The 27727-nt window shown below is 44.8% G+C and overlaps 1 protein-coding gene and 1 long non-coding RNA gene across 5 annotated transcripts in view; one reads left to right on the forward strand and one right to left on the reverse strand.

Annotated features, from left to right (window-relative positions):
• The window catches only part of LOC111840205 (extended synaptotagmin-2-like), a 29385-nt gene extending 15413 nt beyond the window's left edge, over positions 1–13972 (reverse strand). For all 4 annotated transcript variants that reach the window (XM_072710840.1, XM_072710839.1, XM_072710838.1 and 1 more), the window contains exons 1-6: positions 12984–13972; positions 5131–5172; positions 3757–3891; positions 3567–3643; positions 3398–3470; positions 2023–2112 (exon numbers count right to left, since the gene is read on the reverse strand). In XM_072710840.1, coding sequence (XP_072566941.1) covers positions 2023–2112; positions 3398–3470; positions 3567–3643; positions 3757–3891; positions 5131–5172; positions 12984–13388 — 822 coding nt within the window. In that variant the 5' untranslated portion in view covers positions 13389–13972. The remainder of the gene's footprint in view (positions 1–2022; positions 2113–3397; positions 3471–3566; positions 3644–3756; positions 3892–5130; positions 5173–12983) is intronic.
• LOC140588779 (uncharacterized) lies at positions 12337–27506 on the forward strand. Its single transcript, XR_011989978.1, has 3 exons — positions 12337–12428; positions 19404–19460; positions 27424–27506. It is a non-coding gene; the product is annotated as an uncharacterized lncRNA (long non-coding RNA).
• Positions 27507–27727: the final 221 nt, after the last annotated feature.

Below are 27727 nucleotides of genomic sequence, written 5' to 3' on the forward strand. Positions count from 1 at the left end.
TAGAGAATGTGACTAAATACCTTCCCTGCAGCACACATCTGTGTTTAAACTGGGCCTCCGGGGCAATAGGGGGAGCTAGACCTCCCTCTAACTCCAGTTTCCTTTGAGATCAATCGAGCTGTTCGTGGTTTAAACTCATTCTAAAACCGGTAGGCCTGATGAGCTCGAAGATAATGTTTGAGTGACGTTTGGAAGTGCTTCTGAATATTGGAGTATAGGCACAATGGATGTAGCTCTTTATGGGTGCCTTGCTCTGCCTTGGACAGATAGAATGCAAAGAGCTGGAGAGTCCAAGGCAGATAGGAAGCATGGAGAGGACCAAGGCGCTCTCTCAGAGGGTCTGTGCGATGTCACACTGTTCTCCATGAATAATGGCCAAAGCAGCTATGACCCATGTGACTGGAGTCTGCAATTAAAAGCTGTTTTCCCATATAAGGACGGGAGGTGGCTGTGAGTGGTGGTAACTAAGCCGGGCAGCTGCCATGGTAACCAAACAAACATGCAAAATCAGAAAATCTGTCCAGGTCATGGGCCTCACCGAGGCACAGGGACTGAGGCGGGGCAGTTAATCTCAAAGTTTACAAGGCAAACTTGACCCGCGACGGCACGGCAGCGCTAAATGATCACATCCCCTTGATTAAAGGAAGAAAGATCTGTAGCTTTCCTGTGAAGATTTAATCCTGTCTTTACAAGGTCATCTGTCTCCTGAGGCATTTTCATGACTAAGGACAAGAAACATTGTCTTGTTTAAGGGCCTAGAGTCCTGGTTGTAAAGCCACGAGCTGTGTCTCAGAACACAGACATCAGTCCCAGTCCAGCAGGGGGCAGCCTCTGCGCTGGGACACGCCTGTTCACCAGAGAGTGCTCAGCGCCTCCCGGGAGCCCCCAAACAAGGGAGACCCCGTAGACAGCAGCAACCGCAGGAAGTCAAAAGGCCACTTCCTGTCATCTGCTAGGTGCCGTTTGAAAGCTGCCCTGTGACATTTCATGCCCAGAGAAAACCTCAGCCATCGCCTTCTCAACTGCCAATCAGCTTTTAAACCAAAACAAACGCCGCTCTGATGTCAGCCCACATGACTTAACAGGCAATGCCCAATCATGCTTTCTCCGGACCAGCACTGACAGTGGTTAGTTACCCAGATTAAATAATGCCAGTTTAAGGGCACAGACCAACCTGATTTTCCACTTCAAACCCTGAGAAAGACCTTCCTGTCGCATACTCAGCCAAATTACTGAAATTCCCCAGAAAATATTCAGCCACCACAAGGTGCAGTGACTCTGGATTAAAGAGCTGGGCAATAAATTAACATACTATAAAAAGACCCAACAAAAACAAACACTTTGCTCTTTCCGGTCCTCCAGTCTCCAGATCTCCAAGGACCATATATGCCAATTTGAGATGGAGAGGACACTGGGCAGTGGGAAGCGATTCCACTCCCTGAAGCCACTGGAGACCCTCTGATGATACAGAGCCACAGGAGATACAGCATTGCCCTTCAGAGGCTGGGCAGGGCAGGGCATTGTGGGAAATTGTGTTCCCCGTGCCAATTGTTTGCTAAAGAACATATCAAGCTGAAATTTACAAAGTGCCTAAAGCAAACATTGCATGATATGGGCCCTGGCTGTAGGACGTCTGAGAAGTTTTTAGGTCACCTTTGTTCTCTGATATCTAAAAGTCCCAAGCCAGTGTCCTCCGTCACAACACAAGCTATGAGACAATGCTATCAGAGTCCCACCCTACCCCCCTCAGGCCTCCCGATTGGATCCTCAGAGCTGTCACTCAGAGGACTCGCGGGACCTCTGGGAGTTATCAGCACACGTATGCGGGGTGAGGCAGCATAATTTCCTGACGTTTGGGGCACTGTAGTGTCCATTGAGAGCGGCTATCGGGCTCCGATCAGCATAGGATGTTGACAAACAGCAAGAGATTAAATAGGAAGGGTGTGTCCAGCGAATGCTATCTAAAATAGTACTGAAACCAGAACAAGCGAGTTTCTTGTGAAGAGAAGAGGCGGTACATACCGGTTTCTTCAAGAAGAAGATGGCCAAGGCTCCAACCAAGGGCATGTCTCCCAGCAGAGGCTCCATGACGACCCTCAACACACCATGCAGCTGTGATACACATGGACAAAGACAGTAAGATGGCCAGTAATGAGTTACTCCGTCTTCTGATGGTGTCTCGAGGTTAGAGGACTCCACGGATGCTTTCTTGCGCCATCTGGAAGATATGAGGTCATATCAGACATAGATAGACATAGACAGACACACAGGATATCGGGCTGATGGGCTTTCAAGATAGGGACCGGATGCTTAAGACTGGGAGTAATGTTCACGTGTCCTGAACGTCTGTTGACACTGTTCCGCACTTCAACGCACATACGTCACCTCTCTGACTCAAACCCAGCCATGGTGGTCTCAGGAAATGAATCAGAATGAAAGTGGCAACAGTCACATGAAACCAATGGTCTACTGCAAAGAGCTTCGGGGATGGACTCCTGGATCTGCTTGGCCCAGAATAGCTCTGGATGGGAATGACATGTTTGTATCAACGTGCCCTTATTTGGGTGGCAACAGGTCTCCAGACGACTCTTTAAAAGCTAGACTGCATTTTCTCGTCTCTGTCCTTGTGTGGTAAAAAATGAAAAGAGAAGAAAACAAAAACAGCTCGACAAAGTCACTGAAATTTGTTCGACCTGCTTTTATTCGCCAGTAAATTTCTCAAGTGTTCAAAGCAGGCTGCCAACAGTGCACAGACAACGCAAAAATCATACGCCGAACCGTACGCAAGTAAAAATGAATGCTGAGAAGAAGAGCAGCTAGTCTGCTTCACCAGTAATTACCAGGAACAATGAGTTTCTGTTTCTTCTCACTAACTGGGAGGTAACAAAAGGAGACGTGCGTGTGGCGGGTCTGGAGCGAGAGAGAGGTCGCCAGGGGGCAGAGAAGAGTGCATCCAATTCCATATTAGCACTGGGCCCTAAGGGCAGAGGCTCACCACTATGACAGTCACCTATCAGGGACACAAATGACCGCCCTGCTATGTCACTGAATCCAGATTAGTGCGACATTCCCTGAAAGAAAAATCAGCTGATGCAGAAATTTGTATAGTACCTCCACATGACCCAAGTCCATAGTCCAGCCATATGGGTTTTGCAACCCATGGGTCCTGTATAAACCTAGGCATGCTGCAGGCCTGTCTAAATATTATGCCTGTCCAAAAAGCCTAAGAAGAAAACACATTTTCCCTTTCTCAAGGCTACGGGATGCCAGCACATTTATTTCGAAATGTATAACTACTCACAATCAATCCCACCAAGCCAAAAAAAAAAAAAAAAAAAAAAAAAAAACACAAACGGGGACTAAACTAGCTAGCTTTTTAATGATAAGGACCCCTCACCTGTACGCTCTTAATGCCGGCCCTGCAATAGTAGCGCTTGATGTCGACATCGATTTCCGTGTTCCCCACGAAGCTGGTGGGGCAGAAGCGGACATCCCATCAGCACGGAAACGAGGGAGGCGATGTGGGGGCGAGCAAGCGGCGGCGGAGGGGGGACGACGTGTGTCACCTTATCTGCAAGTCCATGATGATCTGCCTCTGGTCCACGTTCTCGCTGTAAACCTTCACGCCGTTGATTCGGAGGGGCTGGGGAGATAAACGAAGAGATGTCAGGACTGAGGGAGCGGCGCCACTTTGGGTCGGTACAGGGTACCGCGGAGTCCAAGCGCAAGGACTCCGAAGCGACTTCAGCCTGCTACCTTGTCCCCCATGTCGATCTTGGTGAAGCAGAATGTGTTGAGGTGGGGGTTGGCTCCCTTCACCGCCGGCTCGATGGTCTCACGAAACAGCTTGTCCACAAACTGGCAGATGTACGGCCACATCTGTTTGACTGTCTGTGGAACAAGAGGAGAAATATGGATATAGACATGTGGACTGGCTATCACCCTCGAGAGTCTTGTCCGAGGTCACCCCCCGAGAGTCTCGTCCGAGGTCACCCCCCGAGAGTCTCGTCCGAGGTCACGCCCCGAGAGTCTCGTCCGAGGTCACCCCCCGAGAGTCTCGTCCGAGGTCACCCCTTGGACAACACTGAGTCTGAGCTGGTGAACAGGAACTCTGCCTGAAGTCACGCCCCCCCCCCCAGATAGCTTGTATGTGGTCTTTCCAGGGTGCTGTATGCTAAAACACACCCTGAGGTTGTCTCAGATCATCACGTACTTTGAATCTCTGACGAAACAATGCTGCATTGTTTGTGCCGGATGAACAGCCATGTGACGTGTATCAATTAATATTGTATGAATAACAATATTCAGGGAGTTACACAAACATGGCTTTGACCTCTTATTTTGCAGTGCAACCTCTAATGAAGTTTATCTGTCCTGTTCCTAATGTCAGTGAGAGGTCACGTCTCACTGATAGCTCCCTTATAGCCGCAAGGCCGTTGGGCTGAGCGCCAAAGCCTTTTGGCATGGATATATGTGAAACTGTAGGCACTTTTCTCTATACTGCGATCAGGTTTCGATTGTTAGCATTTCAGTGACACAAATGCCTGACAGAATGATTGACCAATGAGTGCTGGAAGAACAAACACTGACAGTGAAAGAAAGCTCGCCCTCTGCATGGCGATCGTACCGCGATGATCACAAATCACCACCCCCAGAAGTCGTCCCTCTGATGCCCAATTAATTTTGATCACCAAGGGAAAAAAAAATAGGTGACATGCTGCAGTAACATTTCGTATCATGTGACTCTGAGCACCAATCGAACGAGGGCTTCACAGCTTTAATGCAAATCCTCATTAGCGAGGTATGGGTGCACTGCCCTTACGCCACCCTGAGAATAAGCTGTATCACAGAGATTGGATCCCCTTGGATTACCAGGGGACATGACCGAATGGGGGGGGGGGGGGAGAGAGAGAGAGAGAGAGAGAGAGAGAGAGAGAACGAACAAAAGACAGATAGAAGACCAGTAGAGTTCCAGATACCATCCTATTTATAACACTCTGCTGCAACGAAGTCAAGAAAATGTGGAACAGGGCAAAAGTTTAAAAAAAAAAAAAAAAAAAAGGATTACCTTCCCACCAACGCCGGGGAACAACAACAATCCAAAAATGTAAGAGATAAAAGACGACTTACCTTGTTTAACCACTCTACTCTCTCTACATCTGGGAAGTGAACCTGAAACCAAAGAGCCGGGCATTAATACTGACATACACACCATTTCCTATGAAATTAAATGACCCTTTATTTGCCGTTTGCACAAGTATGACTACAGGTATGTTGGAAGGGGTCTCTTCGCCAGTCCCACCATGATCTCCATGAGACATATAGCAGGGATGGCAACTGGTCAACTGGCTGGAGTGAGATTTTCAATTCGAGACAGATCTGCACACACATGCACACGCATTTACATGCATGCAAGGGTTTTATTACCTTGCAAACAGTCTGTACGGTTTACAACCTACCCCGAACGCTTCTGATGTAGCTAATTTTAGGTTTATAATGGAATGGAACATAGATTTGCCGTAGGATTTCTTGTGCGAGCGCGAGTCTGAAAGCACGAGTTTCACTCCAGATGCGTCATACAGACACATATACAGGCGAGACCAAGCACGGGGTCAGCCGGGACCCCTAGTTAAGGGCCTTGTTCATACAGTAGGCCCACGGACATGGGACTATTCCTGCTGAGACCAAGACCGGCAGTCTTCTGGTCACAGTCACAGAGGTGTAGCCTGCTGAACCACTCACCACACACATGATAAGTGTTTAGAGGACACATTGTATTGAGAACCATTGTATTACTCTATTTCTTAATTATTATTATTATTATTATTATTATTATTATTATTACTACTACTTCTGATTTTTTATTTTTATTTTATTTGTTCTATTTCTTTAATGTCTGGTTCTGTGTGTGTTTTCTCTGCATTCCTCAAATTACCCCTCGGGGACAAATAAAGTTTTTTTTATTTGATTTGATTTGAAAATACAGGAGCATTGGACATATAACCAGCTACGTGGAGCCTGTGTGAGGGGTTGGCATCCTGGATCGACACAACAGGGCCAGGGCCAGGGTCTCGAGGCTCAGACTCAAAGTGGGAAAACCTTGAGCAAAGATAAGCAGACGTCTAGCATCAAACCGTAGCTCTGCAATGTACGTCACACGTGAGCCAACCGTCGATGAAGAGAACAGCGACGAGCAATGTTACAACCCCAGCGTCTGGCCTGAGTGTGTAATGAGCCAACATCTGCCTGCTGGGACAGCGTGGCATGATGATCAGAGAGCGGACGGTCCCTTGGAGAACAGGAGGGCACAGTGCCAGCATGTCATCTGAAACAAGGGCTGCAACATGCCGACCAGATAGTAGGAATGCTGTGTTGAACTGGCAGGCCCAGCTCTGGGCAGAGCCCCAGCACGAATGATGCTATAGTTTATTGTGGTGTATGAGTATTACCCAGTCACTGTATCTTTACAGAGTTGGCCTGAGCACTGTCCTGAGCCATAGCCAGTTTTGGTATGTATTGGGTAGCTAGCATGAGCGTTAGCCAGAGATTTAGCCAGTTATGCCAACTTCAGGAGGGTTAGCGTGAAACATTAGCAGGTTAAGATTTCAATTAGCTTCGGGGGTTTAGCTAATTGCAACAAACTGAACATTAACCTGAGCTCAAGGGTGCTAATGGTGCTGTCAGCCAGTTGCAGCAAGAATTATCCTAAGCATTAGCCAGAGCTGTAGCCAGTGATGGTATGTTTTAGGGGGTTAGCGTGAGCATTAGGCAGAGCTGTAGCCAGTGATGGTATGTTTTAGGGGGTTAGCGTGAGCAGTAGCCAGAGCTGTAGCCAGTGATGGTATGTTTTAGGGGGTTAGCGTGAGCATTAGGCAGAGCTGTAGCCAGTGATGATATGTTTTAGGGGGTTAGCGTGAGCATTAGGCAGAGCTGTAGCCAGTGATGGTATGTTTTAGGGGGTTAGCGTGAGCAGTAGCCAGAGCTGTAGCCAGTGATGGTATGTTTTAGGGGGTTAGCATGAGCATTAGGCAGAGCTGTAGCCAGTGATGGTATGTTTTAGGGGGTTAGCGTGAGCAGTAGCCAGAGCTGTAGCCAGTGATGGTATGTTTTAGGGGGTTAGCGTGAGCAGTAGCCAGAGCTGTAGCCAGTGATGGTATGTTTTAGGGGGTTAGCGTGAGCGTTAGGCAGAGCTGTAGCCAGTGATGATATGTTTTAGGGGGTTAGCGTGAGCGTTAGCCAGAGCTGTAGCCAGTGATGGTACGTTTTAGGGGGTTAGCGTGAGCGTTAGGCAGAGCTGTAGCCAGTTAGGGCAACTTCAATGTTAGCCAGAGTGCTAGTTTGAGTTTTAGCAGGTTAGGACAAGTGTTACCCTGAGGGCATCAGCCAACTGCAGCAAGCAATAGTTTGAGAATTACACTGAGCATTAACCTGTGATAAAAGGACGCCAACATCAGGTAGAGTATTAGCAGAAAATTTTAGTAAAGCAATTCAAGAACTGTATCTGCTAAGGGTGCAACATAATATTGTTTTCTGATGGGAATCCCATTTTCCTAAGAACTACCAGCTGCCCCCGGCTATATTCCTGACATCAAGAATGGCGTCCTCTTTGTCCATCTTTGACAACACATCACCTGTTATTGGCATGCTTTTTGAAAAAGTACGCAGCCTGTCAGTTTCCTCTAGGAAAGAGCAAGGACATTGAAAGCATTTAGAACAAGGCGATTAGCTAAAGGGCAGCCGGGAACGTGCACTCGCTCCCCGCTAATGTGGCGCAGGGGAGTGTTTAGCCATAATGGACGGATCCACCTGCATGGTCCTGCTGAAAAGCTAAAGGCTTCACAGCCCCCCCCCCCCCCCGGCTCAAGCCAGTGCAGCCTGCTCTCCTGTGACTGAAACAGGCAGCTCTGTGACAAACAGCCTAATTAAATGCATTTCCCAAATTGCGCAGCACTGTAAACACACTCCACTGGAAGTGGATAAACATGCCTTGAGGTACAGCAAACCGCTCGCAGACTCCTGGACTGCGTACGCTAGACCGAGCTTAACACACACACACACACACACACACACACACACACACACACACTATTACTGTTATTACTATTCTCTGGCTGACACATTTAAACACCTGGGTGCTCTAGGATTCAGGTTAACTCCTCCTCCCTGGGGACTTCCCTAGGAATTAAGCAACTTAAGCGTTACAAGTTTTGTGTCGTGAACCATCGAGCCACCCTGGACGACTTGGCCAGGTAAACATTGAGTAAATTAACAGACGGAGCCATTCCTTCGGCGGCTTGCTGTCGGAGACAGTGAGAGCCTGTGACGGAGGACAGGAAACCAGCAGGGTGCTGCTGAGGTGTGCGGATCGACACGGCCGTGACACACTGGCACAATTTCCTCTCTTCCTTTTTAGGACTGAAGGACTGAAGGCTTGTGGCGCGGTACGGACGGGGGAAACACACACGGGACTCAGGCCAGGCCCTGACTCACGCGGAAGATATTTCCTGAATCCAGCAGCCTGGAGAAGGCGGCCGGAGTCTGGAATAAAAGCGTATAGCAGTGTCCACAGTCTCTGTGTGGATGAGTCAAAGGGAGAAGAGCATCATCTGCTGCAATTCAGCTTTTCAACGATCCTGCCCCCCCCCCCGGCCACTGTTTATCCCACATTCCAATAATGAACGTGAAAGGTCATTAAGCAAAACGTTGATCACACGGCCCGAATGAATTAGTCTAAAAACACTCCCCCCCCCCAGGACTACTTACACAAGAGTGTTGCAAAAAAGCATCCCACACAGCCTGGACCTGTTTTGACAAACAAGAGCAGAAGTGAGGCTCCACCCACCAGCCCTCTGCCAATGGGATGCTCAGTCTGCATGGTGAGGCTCCACCCACCAGCCCTCTGCCAATGGGATGCTCAGTCTGCATGGTGAGGCCTCACCCACCAGCCCTCTGCCAATGGGATGCTCAGTCTGCAGGGTGAGGCCTCACCCACCAGCCCTCTACCAATGGGATGCTCAGTCTGCATGGCGAGGCTCCACCCACCAGCCCTCTGCCAATGGGATGCTCAGTCTGCAAGGCGAGGCTCCACACACCAGCCCTCTACCAATGGGATGCTCAATCTGCATAGAGAGGCTCCACCTATCTGTTCATGGCAGCTCGATTCTGCAAATGGCACAAGTGCGTTTCGCCAAGACACGCGGACACTGCCGTCATTAAAGACCCAGCATATATACATGATGAAAGTGTCACGGCGGAGCTGGCTGAAAATGTCCCTTTGATGCCTCCGTAGCACTGGGAATTGGCTTGTCTATGAAAACCAAGAAGGGGCACCCTTTGCCAAATATTCCCAGTCACGTGACAGACGCCTTGGCATTCCCAGCAAGCTGTTTCACAGCCCATGGCTGCATTTGAAGCTACTCCAAAAATAGCAGAGACTTTTGAAGTACAAGTACAAAGGAAACCCATCGCGGATGTTTGTAAACAAGGCCTGTAATGACGGTACAGCCCTCAGCGATTTCCCCCAGTGCGGTTAGGCCAAGTCCCCGCTGCGTTTGACAGCTCTGGACAGTGTGTCAGAGAGCCGGGGACAAGAAGCTTTGTGTGCCGGTTTGAACGAGCTGAGACTGCGGACGGCGGCTCTGAAAAATGCGTTAGAGGCATCTGAAGGACCCGCTTCCTCAGTAATGGATGGCCTCGCTGTGGATTGTGGGCGGAGCCTGCCATGCAGGACTAGGGTGGGGCCTGCATAGACAGTAGGATGTCTACCTCGTGGACCCTTTGGCTCACCAACTGGGATCGTGCGCCACAAGCATCAAGACACCCATTATAGCTAGCAATGGACCGCTACGCTAGCACCCAGCCCCCACCGGCTTCCGTCAATGGCCTGTCAGGCAAAAAGCATACTGTACCATCTCTGTACCAGCTACCCCCACACACGTCGCTGAAATAACAGGCAGCCCACCGGCGCCAGCCAGCACAGACGGCCGGAGACGCAGCCCGGGTGACAGCATGCTTCCGATTCGCCGCGGCGATCGATCCAGGGCGGCATTTGTGGGGAAACACGCCGCCCCCAGACTCCCACCCAGCCACCCACACGCGCAAACAGCCTTATTCCTGCACAAAATAATGACCATCCGCCCTCGGCAGTGATGGGAGCCTCCGCTGCAGGCACACTGCTCTGAATCAGCAAGTTCTCCTAGAACCATAAGGCTGGATCCAACCAACTGTGTCTTCGGAACGGGGGGGGGGGGGGGGAGGTGTGCGACCGGGAGGCTCACAGCAGTAGCTGCTGGCGAGCTGGGGTTGAATAAGGCAGCGACGGCTGTGCAGCTGGTCGTGGACACATGGCGTGTCATAAACAGTCCTCCCGCTCAAAGCCCACCTTTGTTTTCACGACACACAATGGGCCCCTTTCATCCACAAGGCGTGCAACAGTCCCTGAACACCAACATGGCCTGGCCGCATATTCTGGCAGGTGGCGGAGGGTTGACTTCAGGGGGCCCATCAGAACCTGCTTTTTTTTTCCCCCTTCAGAGCTTCCTGTCATTTTTTCCGCGGGTCTAAGGGTACCTCAGTTACACCACGTGTCTGAGAGGGGGAGAGTGGGACAGGCAACAGGCACCCATGACCGCATGTGGGTCTGCAGGGACCCAAACGGCCAGACTCCTCAGAATAGTTTCCCACTGCTCTGCACGGCACGAGAGCGGCCAATGAGGACCCACTATGCAAATCAGGACATCCTCTCAGCCAATGGGAAAGAAGGCACAGGCAAACATTTTCTGTAAAAATCAATCCATCACCACAGCTAACAGCACACCTGGATCTAACCCCAGCTACTGTGTTAAGCATCAGTTACGCTCTGTTAACTCAGACTTCTGCAGAAAGCCTCGCAGACAACATATCCGAAAATATGGGAAAATGGACATATTAAAACAAGCTTTTGACAGTGAGGACGTGCCTCTGTCAAATAGACAACTTTCCAGCTAACAGTGCATACAACAGACAGGACCTCACACTGCTTTTATTTACACGGTACTCCAAAGTGCCCGTGTGCTGTTCACTGGACTGCTGCCACGGTTGCGGACGTCCCCTGTGAGCGTGCGTGTGGGTTTTCCAGCTCTGTTTACACTGCCGGCAGCCTCAGAGGCGAGGGACGCCGTGAAATTAGCACGTTTACTCAAATAACTAGCATAGCCGGACGCTTAAGCGCAGAGGTGGAACGAAAATCGGTACATAGGCCTCAAGATATTGGCATTGGCTGATTCCGGTGGAGCCTCGGAGGTTAGTTTCAGGCCTCGAGATAGAGGCCAGCGTGGACGCAGTGTTGCCGTCTCCAGGTCAACGGGGAAGAGAAAGGCTTCCGGTCGGTAGACAGCAGGAATTTAATTAGGAGAGTGAGCTGTGTAATAGAGGGTCACCACAACACATCGATGCCGTCAGGGGACGGCGTTCAATCAGACGTCAAATGAGCCCCCGTCGGCTCACCGTGACATAGCAGAAAGGAAGGAGGGAGAAAATGACGGCGATGCCGACGTGGAACGCGGCAGGAGCACGCTGGGAGTTACCAGTCACACGATTTACATGATTTATTGCAATAAAAAAGGTGAAACTGCGAAGGAAGAGAAAGGAAGGCTGGTGTGCATCTACACTCAGGGGCAAAGGGGACCGTGTCGCAAGCCAAGCAGGAAATGTCACCATGCAAATTAAAAAATGCCAGTGAGGGCCGACTCCACTGGACTCTGAACGCCAACACTGGGACAGACCCCAGAACGAGGAATGTCGAGATTAATCCATCATTATTTTAATGAGCCAGCCAGGCATCCATCCATCCCTTTCCCATGACAGCGGGAGGTAGCAGTGAGCCTGGAGGCTATCTCAGGATGCAGAGGGTGCGAGGACTGGGGGGGGGGGGGGGGGGTTACCTTAAAGTCAGGTGCTGTGCAAACCGCCACATGTTCTGAGACGTTAAAAATGGCCACTGTTAGCACGAATCGACTCTCGTGTTCCCTGCTCACAGCCTCACTTGACACACCCTGTTTTTTTTATTATTATTTTCCACTCCCATAAACCCCCCCCCCCCCCCATACTGTCACTCCAAACAGATCCTAGAGGCCTGCTGGGTTGCAGTAACTCCACACGGCAACTTTCGGTGAGCCACGGCGGATTTTCGGCTTAAAATAACCGCTCTGGGCACCCGCCGGCATGCACTGCCGGTGCCTAATTTAAGATACAGTGAGAAAGGGGGCTCTGGGAGTAACGGCTAGAACTAAAGCCACATCACCACCCCCCCCCCCCAACCCAACCCCCAACCCCCAACCCCCAGACAGCTGTGGCACTGCGAGGTCACGAGGAGCCCCACTGCCCCACAATGACTCACAGAGGGCAACAATGGATAAAACAGGAGGGGCACGGGTTCAAATCCCAAAAGGGTAAGATGATTACTGTTTACCCTAAAGAAAGAAGGCAAGTCTGAACCAAGAAATGCGTGTCTATGAAAACACCAACAGGCAAACTGCAGTTAATGTGTACTAAAGATAAACAGATTAAGTCTGAACCCAAACGTAGCTTCAGTTCAGCGGTGCACGGCAGACATGTTTAATTTAACGCCAGGTGAGGTGTGACCAGTTACAGTGAACGTCAAAAACCACTAATCCAGCCTGTATTTTGCTTGGCGCTTCAGACTTTTGTTTGGAACAAGTTTCATTTCGGCGCTAAACAAACAGTAAGGTGACAAAGGTGGGCGGGAGGGTGTTTGGAGAAACGTGAATTAGATCAATTAAGCCTCATGAATTCATGGGCGGAACAGGAAAAAGCTATAATATGATGTTAAGGTTTCCACTGGCGTGGGATCAGAAAACGTGACATGTACACGCACCTTGTGATTATAGGTAGTTCAGATGGAGAACTTTGTGTTTCTCCTTGGCACGGTGACGCATAAAAGTTAGCTGAAGTAAAAGGCGTATCTGTAAGTGCCAGGTTCTTACCCATGGTGGCAGCTCCGATGCTGGGAGACCCTGCCGGACCGATTGCTCCTCTTGCTCCAGGAAAGCCAAAGCTCTGTTCAGCCTGCCATTTTTATTCCCTTTATTCCTTCTCCACCAGAAAAAAAGGGCCAGCCCTATTAAAACCCAGCTGAAGCTAAAGGCGAAATACCCCAGCACGTAAATGGGGAAAATGACAGCGAAGGTCTTGGCGAACTGAATCCACATGCGAGTGACATCGGCGGCGGAGGACCGCGGTTCCCTCTCCGGACCGGCGGGACGTGGCGAGTCCGCGGCGCTCACCGGCGGACCGTACGCTCCGTCCTGTCCGCGTTCCTGTTTCTTATCCCGGGAGCTCGTCCCGTCTGGATCCACTTGGTGCGCCGCGCTTTTCGCCCCGGCGCTCATTTCCACGCCTTTTCTCTCCCAACCAAAAGTTTCAAAACGCTCCTTCGGGCAATAAAAAGTAACCAAAAAAGAAAAGTTCGCAATAAAGTAACATGAGCGGCGTGCAGTCAGTCGAGGGGGGTGTTCCCATGCTCGCCCGATTCAGTCCGCATGCCGCATCAACGTAACTTACGACTGAATGAAACACCCTCCGTCAGGCTGCCCTTGATACGTGGACGGATATCCAGCCAGACAGCGGACCTGCAGAAACCTCGCCCCCGCCAATCGAAGGGCGATTACTTCGCAGGTTTTTAGAGATCCAATCTCCGCGAACAGCTCAGACCTCGCATCGATCGCTCTCCACGTTGTCAGATGGCGTCCGACTCGCCCCTTTCCATCCGCAACATCCGCGATCCCCCAGCTCCGGCGTACAGCCGAGCTCCCGCTTCCTCTCTTCCACTGCCGGCCGACGCCAGAGTGCTGCCAGCGTGCGGTGATGCTTCCTCCCCCTTCACTACCACATCCTGGCGGAGCCCCGCCGCCTCTTTCACTCATACACACGCACGCTGCAGGTTCATGGTTCAGCCCCCTACACCCCCCTCTACTTTCCTTTCTGTAACAGGAAACTGTCATTGAAAACAGGTCAAACTCACACAGTGAAATTTTAGGCCCACAGCGCCATCCTCTGGCAGGCTGGCGAGTTCGCTGGCGAGATAGGACTTCGTTACATTACGCACGGAATAAGATGCATCGTAATACTTGTTTTCACTTCCTTTTTGTTTCCTTTAAATTACTTTTAAAATTGAAGTTACATTATACATTACATTTATTATATATTATTATACTCTTTCGACGATTAATAGCGCCATATAGCCTACTAATCGCATATAAGAACAATATGAATCAGTAATATTAGGCCTAATATTAATTTGTGTGGTTGTATTTGTTCATCCTTGCATCTTCCAAGCGGTTATCCAATGCAAGGACTGAGTCCCTTTATCTCCTGCTTTCCATTAAGTCTCAGTATATTCAGTCTGAGTTTGTGACAAACACGAGCCTGTGCAGAAGTTTCATTTTATCTCAGTCATTAGCAGAACAAGTATAAAGAAAGGAGAAGGACAAAAATAGAACATTGGTAATGTCTAGTTTTAACAATCAGAAGGTTTCAATGATCAGATACTGCAGATCATTAAGGAATATCCACCCTGATCAATGTCGCTAAAATATATATATGATTGTACTACTGCACTTTGATTCATCATTCAGCTTGTATATATTATTGTATATATTATTATTTCTAGTTTTGTTTTTTATTGTATTTTATAACTTATAGCAGTGGTGAGGAGCACAAAGAGTTTCATTGTACAATGGCAATAAAGGTTATTCTATTCTATTCTATTCTATTCTATTCTATTCTATTCTATTCTATTCTATTCCCTTAATTGCCATGGTAAATTGTTACAGATGAAGGAGCAGGAGTGTTCGAAAGGGGCAAGTGAAAAGTTTGTGGGGCTGCAGTTGCTGGGTCAACAGTAGCAATAATAATGTGCTTCCAGTGACTGGCTCTAGGCTCCACTGCAATCCAGTGCTGCTTATGAAAGACAGGGGCAAAAGTCATAACCAGACGTGTCAAAATGAATTTACAGTAGATAGTTCAAGTGAGACAAACACACTCCGGGATGCTAGGGGGAGGCCTTTTTCCAAAAATACACTAGATTAAAAAATACAAAATATTAATCTTGATCCTGAAAAATTCGAATCTACTATTCTTATTCTCTAGTGTTTTTCAGACAGGTCTGAAAAGATAAAATGATCGTCTTCTTCTTTAACACTGGCAGGCTTTCTGTGTTTTCCACCTGCCTGAGACAATTCTGTGGTACAGGCCAAACCGGCATCTCCGTAAATTTATTCCCGCGAGGCCAATCCTGATTTTTAGATAGTCTTTAAAAATAGCCTACTGCTACCATTAGGAAATCACACCATCCACATTTACAGTCAGTCTGTGTGACCCGTTAGGTGACACAATCAGGGAATGGGGTTTCTGTGCACTCTGAGGTTTATGGCTTAATGAATAAATAGGCTTATAAATCAAATGGGCACTAAATTACAAGCTCCGTGGAAGGCAAGAGAAAATTTACCACTAGATGGCAGTAAGCAACAAGAACCCATTCATCCATGGATAGTTTCACCAATTTATTCGTAACCACTATACTTCAGCTGAAAATTTATTATAGTAGCTATAGCAAGCCAGCATTTTGGGGGCTGTAACCAGGGTGAATCTTGTGTTTTTTGTGACTAAGCAACAGGGCTAGTTCAGTAAAAAAAGGTACTAGCCCAGAAAAAAAAAATTATATAAACAATTTACATTTTCAAAGCACTTCTTAGTCAGTCACTACCAGTCATCCAGCTATACAAAATTTTTATGATTCTTGCATCCTCATGTTTTTTTTAAGTCCGCATTAGGATACTTTCGCGATCCATTAAATCTGATTGATATGTCATTTTCTTTTCTATCTAGTTTGATAACATCTGTACTAATTCTTTGCTCTGGAAAATGGAGAATTACAGCTGTCGATTTTTAAAATCGCGATTGATCGTATACTTTGGAGATCAATTACACGATTAATCGCATATACAACCATGTTGTAATAACATCCCATAGATTTTATAGTCTGTACAATTGAGTTATTCTAAATAGAAGTCTGAAAATAAAGATAAAATGAGGTTTCTGGAACTACGATGGTTGTCACATATGGAATTCTCAAACTATTAGCATGATTGTTAAAACATCTGAGCTAACCAAATGAATCGGGGCTTACTGACATGGCTTGCATTTAATCCTTCATTTTATTATTTATAGTTATTGTGAAGTAAATTAATTTTTAAAAGTACAGTGTACCCCTGTTTTGATCAATGAGTTTTAAGTTTTTTAAGTTTTTGTGGAGGATTTTACAGACTACGTAACACCGGATCCATCTCTGTTCAAATGACGCCTGCTAATCTGGCACCATGACCCAAACACGCCAGACTGATGCGTATGGACAGGCTGCAGCTGCATCAGAGAGAGTATAGAGAAAATAGTTAGAATTGTGACATCATACCTTTACTAGCCCCGTAAGTGGGAGACTCAAGCATTTAGATCCGTGAATATCACAAGGTCACCAGTAACGATGCAGCCAATGACAGTGAGAGCAGTAATGCAATCCTGCTGCACGAAATAGCCCAGCTCAATTAGCCAAATCCTCACATTCTACAGATGGGAAAACAATTCAGCGTAGCGCAGTATGGACATAAGGAGAGAATCACATGGTGTCTTTTGTTTATTTCTAGGGCATCGTTCTGAACAGCTTGGGCATTATCAGAGACCATAAATCAGTGGCATGTTCAGGGACCTGGATATCAGTTGAGTCCCGTTAATTTTAAAAAGACCCATTTTTCAAGTAGAAAAATCAAGGACATCTTCTGTTATCGAGGATAATAAAAATATAGCAATATAAAATGTGTATGTTGCTTGTTAGTTGAGATGTTTTTTATTTGTTTTTATTGTGACTTAAATGAGAACCAGATAACATTTTAGGAGTCATTCATAAAGAAATAAAGGAGTCATTCATAAAGAAATTCACATTCAAAGGGGTTCATAACCTTACTCACAACTATATATTGAACTGCATTGCATGTGAATTAGTTTTTGTCCCTTTTGCTTTGAGTGAGTTTTTAATTTCGGTAAACAAAGAGAGAACATTTGGTGCAAGCGTGTTGCCAGTTTCACTCTCAAGTTCCTGGATCAAACCATCTCTCAATATATTATTTATTCTCAGTAGTTCATGGGCGTCCTTTGTCTTCAGCCTCAAAAATATGGATTTCAAAAGTGACACAAAGTTGTATCTTTTATCAGATCTGTTTATGCTTTTAAAGCCCGTAGTGAAGCAGGGAAGCTGGTAGTGAAGCAGGTAGTGAAGCAGGGAAGCTGGTACTGAAGCAGGTAGTGAAGCAGGGAAGCTGGTAGTGAAGCAGGTAGTGAAGTAGGGAAGCTGGTAGTGAAGCAGGTAGTGAAGCAGGGAAGCTGGTACTGAAGCAGGTAGTGAAGCAGGGAAGCTGGTAGGGAAGCAGGTAGTGAAGCAGGGAAACTGGTAGTGAAGCAGGTAGGGAAGCAGGGAAGCTGGTAGTGAAGCAGGTAGTGAAGCAGGGAAGCTGGTAGTGAAGCAGGTAGTGAAGCAGGGAAGCTGATGTTACAGATTCCAGAGTGACTAAGAGCTTTGCTCTATGCACCCCCCCTCCTCCAGTCCTACTGGAATTTCCCTTCCACAGTAGTAACTTTGAGGAAGATGCTTTACCTGAAGCCCGCCCCCCATCCAGACCGGCATGGGTGTCACCTGCCTAGTGCCCTGTACTTCACCACAAACCTCTACTAGATGAAAGGTTATAGAAGATGGATGTATAAAAGCAAATAAGAAGCTACAAATTAATCTGCTACTGATGGTACATGAACCATTTACTACTGAATTTCTGACTGAATCATAGCATTCAGCAGCACTGTAAAGAACTTATGACCTTGCGACAGGACCCCGGACTAATTTTTCTGCATTTCAGCAAATGTATTTCAAATGTTGCATTATAAATGAAAGCCTTTTTGGGTAGCATTCAATGACGGAATAAAAACAAATGCAATGTCACATTCTGGAAGCTAGGGGGCAAAGTAAACCTACTCAAACACCAGTGAATGTGTGAGTGACCTGATCGATCACTGAATGAGTAAATGTGGACAGGCCTTAATCAACGGAAAACCTTCCATTACAACAACTTATCCTATTTTGTCTCATATGCCTGATGGTGGGCCTCTTTTTCTGACTTGTTAAACTTTGAAACGTTGTTTTCAGACCGTGTCCAACTGGCATTTAGGACACTCATCCAAGTCAGACGGTTTTTGGTGCTGGGATTTAGGTGTCGCTTACGCATCAATCCAGAAATTTCCCTCAGAACCATATCTTAAACACGGCCTAGATGAAAACTAATGAAATTGATGTTGCATGTGTGCCATTAATGTTGCATGTTACAGCAGTGATAGTGTTACATTGTCAGTTCTGTCACATTTCGATTCCTGTTATGGCAGCGCTGTAGTGTTACACTGGCAGCACGCAAACATTCATGTTACTGCAATATTAGTGTTACATTAGCAGCCTTGTAATTTTTACATTCAAGCTACCGCAGTAACATTTTACATTAGCAGTGATGTGACATTTACACTCATGATGCAGCAAAGTCAGTGCTACATATTATCGCTGTAGCATATACATTCATGTTAAGGCCTCAGTCACTCAGGGGCCCCTGAAATCGGCCCTTCCCTTTACGAAGCCCCTGGCTGACTGAATATCATACAACAAACAATCTTTTCATCACCTACAAGCTGATAAGGGCCATTTCTGTGGCCATTCGTGGACGGGAGCAGCAGTGTGGCAGAATTCGTTTCCAGACTGCTCTTAAACGACAAACTGGAACTGAGCCACCGTCCAGCCAGGTTTAGCCACCATCTGTGACAGACTACTATGAAACCCCCCCCCCCAAGGCCCGCCTGCATGTGCACACCAAATCCCATCATCTGTACCAAAGTGCTTACAAAACACCCCCCCTCTTTGTTATGTAATCACAGGACTGAATTTATTTTTTGTTTCTTCGCTAATGAACAAACTATTTATATATTCTTAGTTTTTCATTATTAAGAATATTTACTGAAATGTATTTAACATGTAGGACAGCTGCCTGGCGCTCGCTTTCATTAGTAGATGGACTTGGCTGGTAAGATAAATAGATAAAAATTTAATTAAATTTTCCAGCAGTATAATTAGTTTTTATTGCTGGACTGCTGAGAAGGTTTCACTGTGGCCTCAAACTGTCAGGATAGTAGGACTGATTCCTGCCCTGGATCTCTGTCCGCTGGGATTTTGTGGGATTTCACTTACAGTCCAATGGAATTTTAAAAGCTTTAGGTGAGTTGGTGTTTCTAAATTACCTTGAGTGTTTATCTGTTTGTGTCCCCAGGGCTGCTCTCCCGTGTCCCCAACCTCATCGTCCTCTGATTTTAGGGTTGGGCTTCAGGTCAGTAAAACTCCAGAGTAGATCATTGTTATGGAAAATGGATCGATGTATCGATATAAACCACCAAAACAGTCAGATGCGAAGTCTATTTGCTTGGTGAGGTGTGATTATTGTGGGTCATTCGCGTCCTTAGCTGTTATTATTATTAAAAACATGGTCAGCAAAGCATGTTTTCTTTGTCCTCTCTCACACAGCGCTAGGTTCCTGTAACATGATTTTAGGGCGAGGCTCACACACATACACTGATGGCATCCGTGTCAGTGTTACATTATCAGTGCTGTAACATTTACATCCATGTTACAGCAGCGTCAGTGTTACATTATCAACGCTGTAACATTTACATTCATGTAACAGCAGCGTCAGTGTTACATTATCAGTGCTGTGACATTTACATCCATGTTACAGCAGCGTCAGTGTTACATTATCAGTGCTGTAACATTTACATTCATGTAACAGCAGCGTCAGTGTTACATTATCAACGCTGTAACATTTACATTCATGTAACAGCAGCGTCAGTGTTACATTATCAGTGCTGTAACATTTACATTCATGTTACAGCAGCGTCAGTGTTACATAATCAGTGCTGTAACATTTATATTCATGTAACAGCAGCGTCAGTGTTACATTATCAGTGCTGTAACATTTACATTCATGTAACAGCAGCGTCAGTGTTACATTATCAGTGCTGTGACATTTACATTCATGTAACAGCAGTGTCAGTGTTACATAATCAGTGCTGTAACATTTATATTCATGTAACAGCAGCGTCAGTGTTACATTATCAGTGCTGTAACATTTACATTCATGTTACAGCAGCGTCAGTGTTACATAATCAGTGCTGTAACATTTACATTCATGTAACAGCAGCGTCAGTGTTACATTATCAGTGCTGTAACATTTACATTCATGTAACAGCAGCGTCAGTGTTACATTATCAGTGCTGTAACATTTACATTCATGTTACAGCAGCGTCAGTGTTACATAATCAGTGCTGTAACATTTACATTCATGTAACAGCAGCCTCAGTGTTACATTATCAGTGCTGTAACATTTACATTCATGTAACAGCAGCGTCAGTGTTACATTATCAGTGCTGTAACATTTACATTCATGTAACAGCAGCGTCAGTGTTACATTATCAGTGCTGTAACATTTACATTCATGTAACAGCAGCGTCAGTGTTACATTATCAGTGCTGTAACATTTATATTCATGTAACAGCAGCGTCAGTGTTACATTATCAGTGCTGTAACATTTACATTCATGTAACAGCAGCGTCAGTGTTACATTATCAGTGCTGTAACATTTACATTCATGTAACAGCAGCGTCAGTGTTACATTATCAGTGCTGTAACATTTACATTCATGTAACAGCAGCGTCAGTGTTACATTATCAGTGCTGTAACATTTACATTCATGTAACAGCAGCGTCAGTGTTACATTATCAGTGCTGTAACATTTACATTCATGTAACAGCAGCGTCAGTGTTACATAATCAGTGCTGTAACATTTGCATTCATGTAACAGCAGCGTCAGTGTTACATTATCAGTGCTGTAACATTTATATTCATGTAACAGCAGCGTCAGTTTTACATTATCAGTGCTGTAACATTTACATTCATGTAACAGCAGCGTCAGTGTTACATTATCAGTGCTGTAACATTTACATTCATGTTACAGCAGCGTCAGTGTTACATTATCAGTGCTGTGACATTTACATTCATGTAACAGCAGTGTCAGTGTTACATTATCAGTGCTGTAACATTTACATTCATGTAACAGCAGTGTCAGTTTTACATAATCAGTGCTGTAACATTTACATTCATGATACAGCAGTGTCAGTTTTACATAATCAGTGCTGTAACATTTACATTCATGCAACAGCAGTGTCAGTGTTACATAATCAGTGCTGTAACATTTACATTCATGTAACAGCAGTGTCAGTTTTACATAATCAGTGCTGTAACATTTAAATTCATGTAACAGCAGTGTCAGTGTTACATTATCAGTGCTGTAACATTTACATTCATGTAACAGCAGTGTCAGTTTTACATAATCAGTGCTGTAACATTTACATTCATGTTACAGCAGTGTCAGTTTTACATAATCAGTGCTGTAACATTTACATTCATGCAACAGCAGTGTTAGTGTTACATAATCAGTGTTGTAACATTTACATTCATGTTACAGCAGCGTCAGTGTTACATAATCAGTGCTGTAACATTTACATTCATGTAACTGTCAGGGTCAGCCCCTGCTGTGGTCCTTCCGTGTCCCTTCCCCGTTTGACCAGCAGGTGTTGCTGGTCATCCCGTTCTCATGTTAGTCTTTGTTCTCCCTTGTTTCCTGTCTGGTCTTGTGGCTCTATGTGTTGAGCATGTGGTTGTCTGTGTACCCTTCTGTCCTGAGTACCCTTCTGTCCTATGTTTGAATCCCACCTCCTGTTTTTGTATTTTGCTCCCTAGTGTTTCATTTGAGTTTCTTGTGTCTGATTTTGTATTTGGTTATTGGTTTTGTTCCTGGTGCCCTTGCTTGTGTCTTTACCTGTTCTGTAATTCCCCAGTGTTAGTTTGTTTCCTTGGTTAGTTCTTAGTTCCCCTGTTTTCAGTGTCTTTGAGTTAATTGGTTTCACCTGTGTCCTGTTTCCCTAGTCTTTGTTAATCAGCCTCACCTGCCCTGTGTTAGTCCCGTTACCCATTAGTATTTTAGTTCCTGCCTGTGTTCAGTTCCCGAGTGGTTCATTGTCTACAGTATGTCTATGGTAGTTGTAGGTTGAGGGGTTTTTTTTTTTTTGTGTTCTGCGTGCATTCAGTTTTTGTTATTTAGTCTTGTTTAATCCCCTTTCTGTTTTTGACCCCTTGTGGTCTTTTTGGTTTAGTTGTGTTTTTTGTGTTTTCTGTTTTGTTTAATAAACCCCTTTCTGTTCCTGGAGCCGCCAGTGGGTCGTCCACCCTTCTTTTCGTGCACCATGCCCCGTTCCCGTTCCCGTGCCGTCCAGAACCATGACAGTAACAGCAGCGTCAGTGTTACATAATCAGTGCTGTAACATTTACATTCATGTAACAGCAATGTCAGTGTTACATTATCAGTGCTGTAACATTTACATTCATGTAACAGCAGCGTCAGTGTTACATTATCAGTGCTGTCACATTTACATTCATGTAACAGCAGTGTCAGTGTTACATAATCAGTGCTGTAACATTTACATTCATGTAACAGCAATGTCAGTGTTACATTATCAGTGCTGTAACATTTACATTCATGTAACAGCAGTGTCAGTGTTACATAATCAGTGCTGTAACATTTACATTCATGTAACAGCAGCGTCAGTGTTACATTATCAGTGCTGTAACATTTACATTCATGTTACAGCAGCGTCAGTGTTACATAATCAGTGCTGTGACATTTACATTCATGTAACAGCAGTGTCAGTGTTACATTATCAGTGCTGTAACATTTACATTCATGTAACAGCAGTGTCAGTGTTACATTATCAGTGCTGTGACATTTACATTCATGTAACAGCAGTGTCAGTGTTACATTATCAGTGCTGTGACATTTACATTCATGTAACAGCAATGTCAGTGTTACATAATCAGTGCTGTAACATTTACATTCATGTAACAGCAGCATCAGTGTTACATTATCAACGCTGTAACATTTACATTCATGTAACAGCAGCGTCAGTGTTACATTATCAATGCTGTGACATTTACATTCATGTAACAGCAGTGTCAGTGTTACATAATCAGTGCTGTAACATTTACATTCATGTAACAGCAGCGTCAGTGTTACATTATCAGTGCTGTAACATTTACATTCATGTAACAGCAGCATCAGTGTTACATTATCAACGCTGTAACATTTACATTCATGTAACAGCAGCGTCAGTGTTACATTATCAGTGCTGTAACATTTACATTCATGTAACAGCAGCATCAGTGTTACATTATCAACGCTGTAACATTTACATTCATGTAACAGCAGCGTCAGTGTTACATTATCAGTGCTGTGACATTTACATTCATGTAACAGCAGCGTCAGTGTTACATTATCAACGCTGTAACATTTACATTCATGTAACAGCAGCGTCAGTGTTACATTATCAGTGCTGTAACATTTACATTCATGTAACAGCAGCATCAGTGTTACATTATCAACGCTGTAACATTTACATTCATGTAACAGCAGCGTCAGTGTTACATTATCAGTGCTGTAACATTTACATTCATGTAACAGCAGCATCAGTGTTACATTATCAACGCTGTAACATTTACATTCATGTAACAGCAGCGTCAGTGTTACATAATCAGTGCTGTGACATTTACATTCATGTAACAGCAGCGTCAGTGTTACATTATCAGTGCTGTAACATTTACATTCATGTAACAGCAGCATCAGTGTTACATTATCAACGCTGTAACATTTACATTCATGTAACAGCAGCGTCAGTGTTACATTATCAGTGCTGTAACATTTACATTCATGTAACAGCAGCATCAGTGTTACATTATCAACGCTGTAACATTTACATTCATGTAACAGCAGCGTCAGTGTTACATTATCAGTGCTGTGACATTTACATTCATGTAACAGCAGCGTCAGTGTTACATTATCAGTGCTGTGACATTTACATTCATGTAACAGCAGCGTCAGTGTTACATTATCAACGCTGTAACATTTACATTCATGTAACAGCAGCGTCAGTGTTACATTATCAATGCTGTGACATTTACATTCATGTAACAGCAGTGTCAGTGTTACATAATCAGTGCTGTAACATTTACATTCATGTAACAGCAGCATCAGTGTTACATTATCAACGCTGTAACATTTACATTCATGTAACAGCAGCGTCAGTGTTACATTATCAATGCTGTGACATTTACATTCATGTAACAGCAGTGTCAGTGTTACATAATCAGTGCTGTAACATTTACATTCATGTAACAGCAGCGTCAGTGTTACATTATCAGTGCTGTAACATTTACATTCATGTAACAGCAGCGTCAGTGTTACATTATCAGTGCTGTAACATTTACATTCATGTAACAGCAGCATCAGTGTTACATTATCAACGCTGTAACATTTACATTCATGTAACAGCAGCGTCAGTGTTACATTATCAATGCTGTGACATTTACATTCATGTAACAGCAGTGTCAGTGTTACATAATCAGTGCTGTAACATTTACATTCATGTAACAGCAGCATCAGTGTTACATTATCAACGCTGTAACATTTACATTCATGTAACAGCAGCGTCAGTGTTACATAATCAGTGCTGTGACATTTACATTCATGTAACAGCAGCGTCAGTGTTACATTATCAGTGCTGTAACATTTACATTCATGTAACAGCAGCATCAGTGTTACATTATCAACGCTGTAACATTTACATTCATGTAACAGCAGCGTCAGTGTTACATTATCAGTGCTGTAACATTTACATTCATGTAACAGCAGCATCAGTGTTACATTATCAACGCTGTAACATTTACATTCATGTAACAGCAGCGTCAGTGTTACATTATCAGTGCTGTGACATTTACATTCATGTAACAGCAGCGTCAGTGTTACATTATCAGTGCTGTGACATTTACATTCATGTAACAGCAGCGTCAGTGTTACATTATCAGTGCTGTGACATTTACATTCATGTAACAGCAGCGTCAGTGTTACATTATCAGTGCTGTGACATTTACATTCATGTAACAGCAGCGTCAGTGTTACATTATCAACGCTGTAACATTTACATTCATGTAACAGCAGCGTCAGTGTTACATTATCAATGCTGTGACATTTACATTCATGTAACAGCAGTGTCAGTGTTACATAATCAGTGCTGTAACATTTACATTCATGTAACAGCAGCATCAGTGTTACATTATCAACGCTGTAACATTTACATTCATGTAACAGCAGCGTCAGTGTTACATTATCAATGCTGTGACATTTACATTCATGTAACAGCAGTGTCAGTGTTACATAATCAGTGCTGTAACATTTACATTCATGTAACAGCAGCGTCAGTGTTACATTATCAGTGCTGTAACATTTACATTCATGTAACAGCAGCGTCAGTGTTACATTATCAGTGCTGTAACATTTACATTCATGTAACAGCAGCATCAGTGTTACATTATCAACGCTGTAACATTTACATTCATGTAACAGCAGCGTCAGTGTTACATTATCAGTGCTGTAACATTTACATTCATGTAACAGCAGCATCAGTGTTACATTATCAACGCTGTAACATTTACATTCATGTAACAGCAGCGTCAGTGTTACATAATCAGTGCTGTGACATTTACATTCATGTAACAGCAGCGTCAGTGTTACATTATCAGTGCTGTAACATTTACATTCATGTAACAGCAGCATCAGTGTTACATTATCAACGCTGTAACATTTACATTCATGTAACAGCAGCGTCAGTGTTACATTATCAGTGCTGTAACATTTACATTCATGTAACAGCAGCATCAGTGTTACATTATCAACGCTGTAACATTTACATTCATGTAACAGCAGCGTCAGTGTTACATTATCAGTGCTGTGACATTTACATTCATGTAACAGCAGCGTCAGTGTTACATTATCAGTGCTGTGACATTTACATTCATGTAACAGCAGCGTCAGTGTTACATTATCAACGCTGTAACATTTACATTCATGTAACAGCAGCGTCAGTGTTACATTATCAATGCTGTGACATTTACATTCATGTAACAGCAGTGTCAGTGTTACATAATCAGTGCTGTAACATTTACATTCATGTAACAGCAGCATCAGTGTTACATTATCAACGCTGTAACATTTACATTCATGTAACAGCAGCGTCAGTGTTACATTATCAGTGCTGTGACATTTACATTCATGTAACAGCAGCGTCAGTGTTACATTATCAGTGCTGTAACATTTACATTCATGTAACAGCAGCGTCAGTGTTACATTATCAACGCTGTAACATTTACATTCATGTAACAGCAGCGTCAGTGTTACATTATCAATGCTGTGACATTTACATTCATGTAACAGCAGTGTCAGTGTTACATAATCAGTGCTGTAACATTTACATTCATGTAACAGCAGCGTCAGTGTTACATTATCAGTGCTGTAACATTTACATTCATGTAACAGCAGCGTCAGTGTTACATAATCAGTGCTGTAACATTTACATTCATGTAACAGCAGCGTCAGTGTTACATTATCAGTGCTGTGACATTTACATTCATGTTACAGCAGTGTCAGTGTTACATTATCAGTGCTGTAACATTTACATTCATGTAACAGCAGCGTCAGTGTTACATAATCAGTGCTGTAACATTTACATTCATGTAACAGCAGCGTCAGTGTTACATTATCAGTGCTGTAACATTTGCATTCATGTAACAGCAGCGTCAGTGTTACATTATCAGTGCTGTAACATTTACATTCATGTAACAGCAGTGTCAGTGTTACATTATCAGTACTGTAACATTTACATTCATGTAACAGCAGTGTCAGTGTTACATTATCAGTGCTGTAACATTTACATTCATGTAACAGCAGTGTCAGTGTTACATTATCAACACTGTAACATTTACATTCACGTAACAGCAGTGATGGTGTTACGTCACCTTTATTTTTAGTGAAGCGCTTACTAACAGACTTGCCCAGCTTCAGCACACGCTGCATTACAATCTGAAGACGACGCACTGCGTCCTCTTTTCTGTGGCATCACAATCATCTTTGACAGTGAGCTTTCCACTCTCCGGCTGTACACAGCCCCACAGCTCCATTGCCAGTCATAATGCCTGTGAGAGGCTTCATAAGTACATGCTTCTGGGGTTTGTTTTGTCTACTGATGATAATTTACCCCCTCCCGTATAACTTGAACACAGCCACGTACCAGAGTGCTATGAAACAAATGCTCAATGGTTATTTTTTTAATATGCAAAATTCTTCATTCTTACAGGAGGCGTCTCACCTTCATCATACGGTACAGAGACTCCTCTAGGCACATGACACGTTTACTGTTTCCTTCCCATTGCCCACCCTACCCCCCAGTCCAGTCAATGTGTACCAGACTGGACCTGTAATGTATTTAAGCTTAAGTCTGTCACTACACCGCCTTCCCCCAGTCTGAAAGGGGGATCACATGTCCACAAGTGCATTTCGAGGAGAAGAGCGGGACGAGCTGAAGCAGACGGCAGGAAGCTCATGCGGCAGTGGCCGGCGTGGTGGCTAAGTGGCTGTATGACGTTGATCTGGGAGGGAAG

The sequence above is a fragment of the Paramormyrops kingsleyae genome, chromosome 4 (assembly GCF_048594095.1).
Source record: "Paramormyrops kingsleyae isolate MSU_618 chromosome 4, PKINGS_0.4, whole genome shotgun sequence".
NCBI lineage: Eukaryota > Metazoa > Chordata > Actinopteri > Osteoglossiformes > Mormyridae > Paramormyrops > Paramormyrops kingsleyae.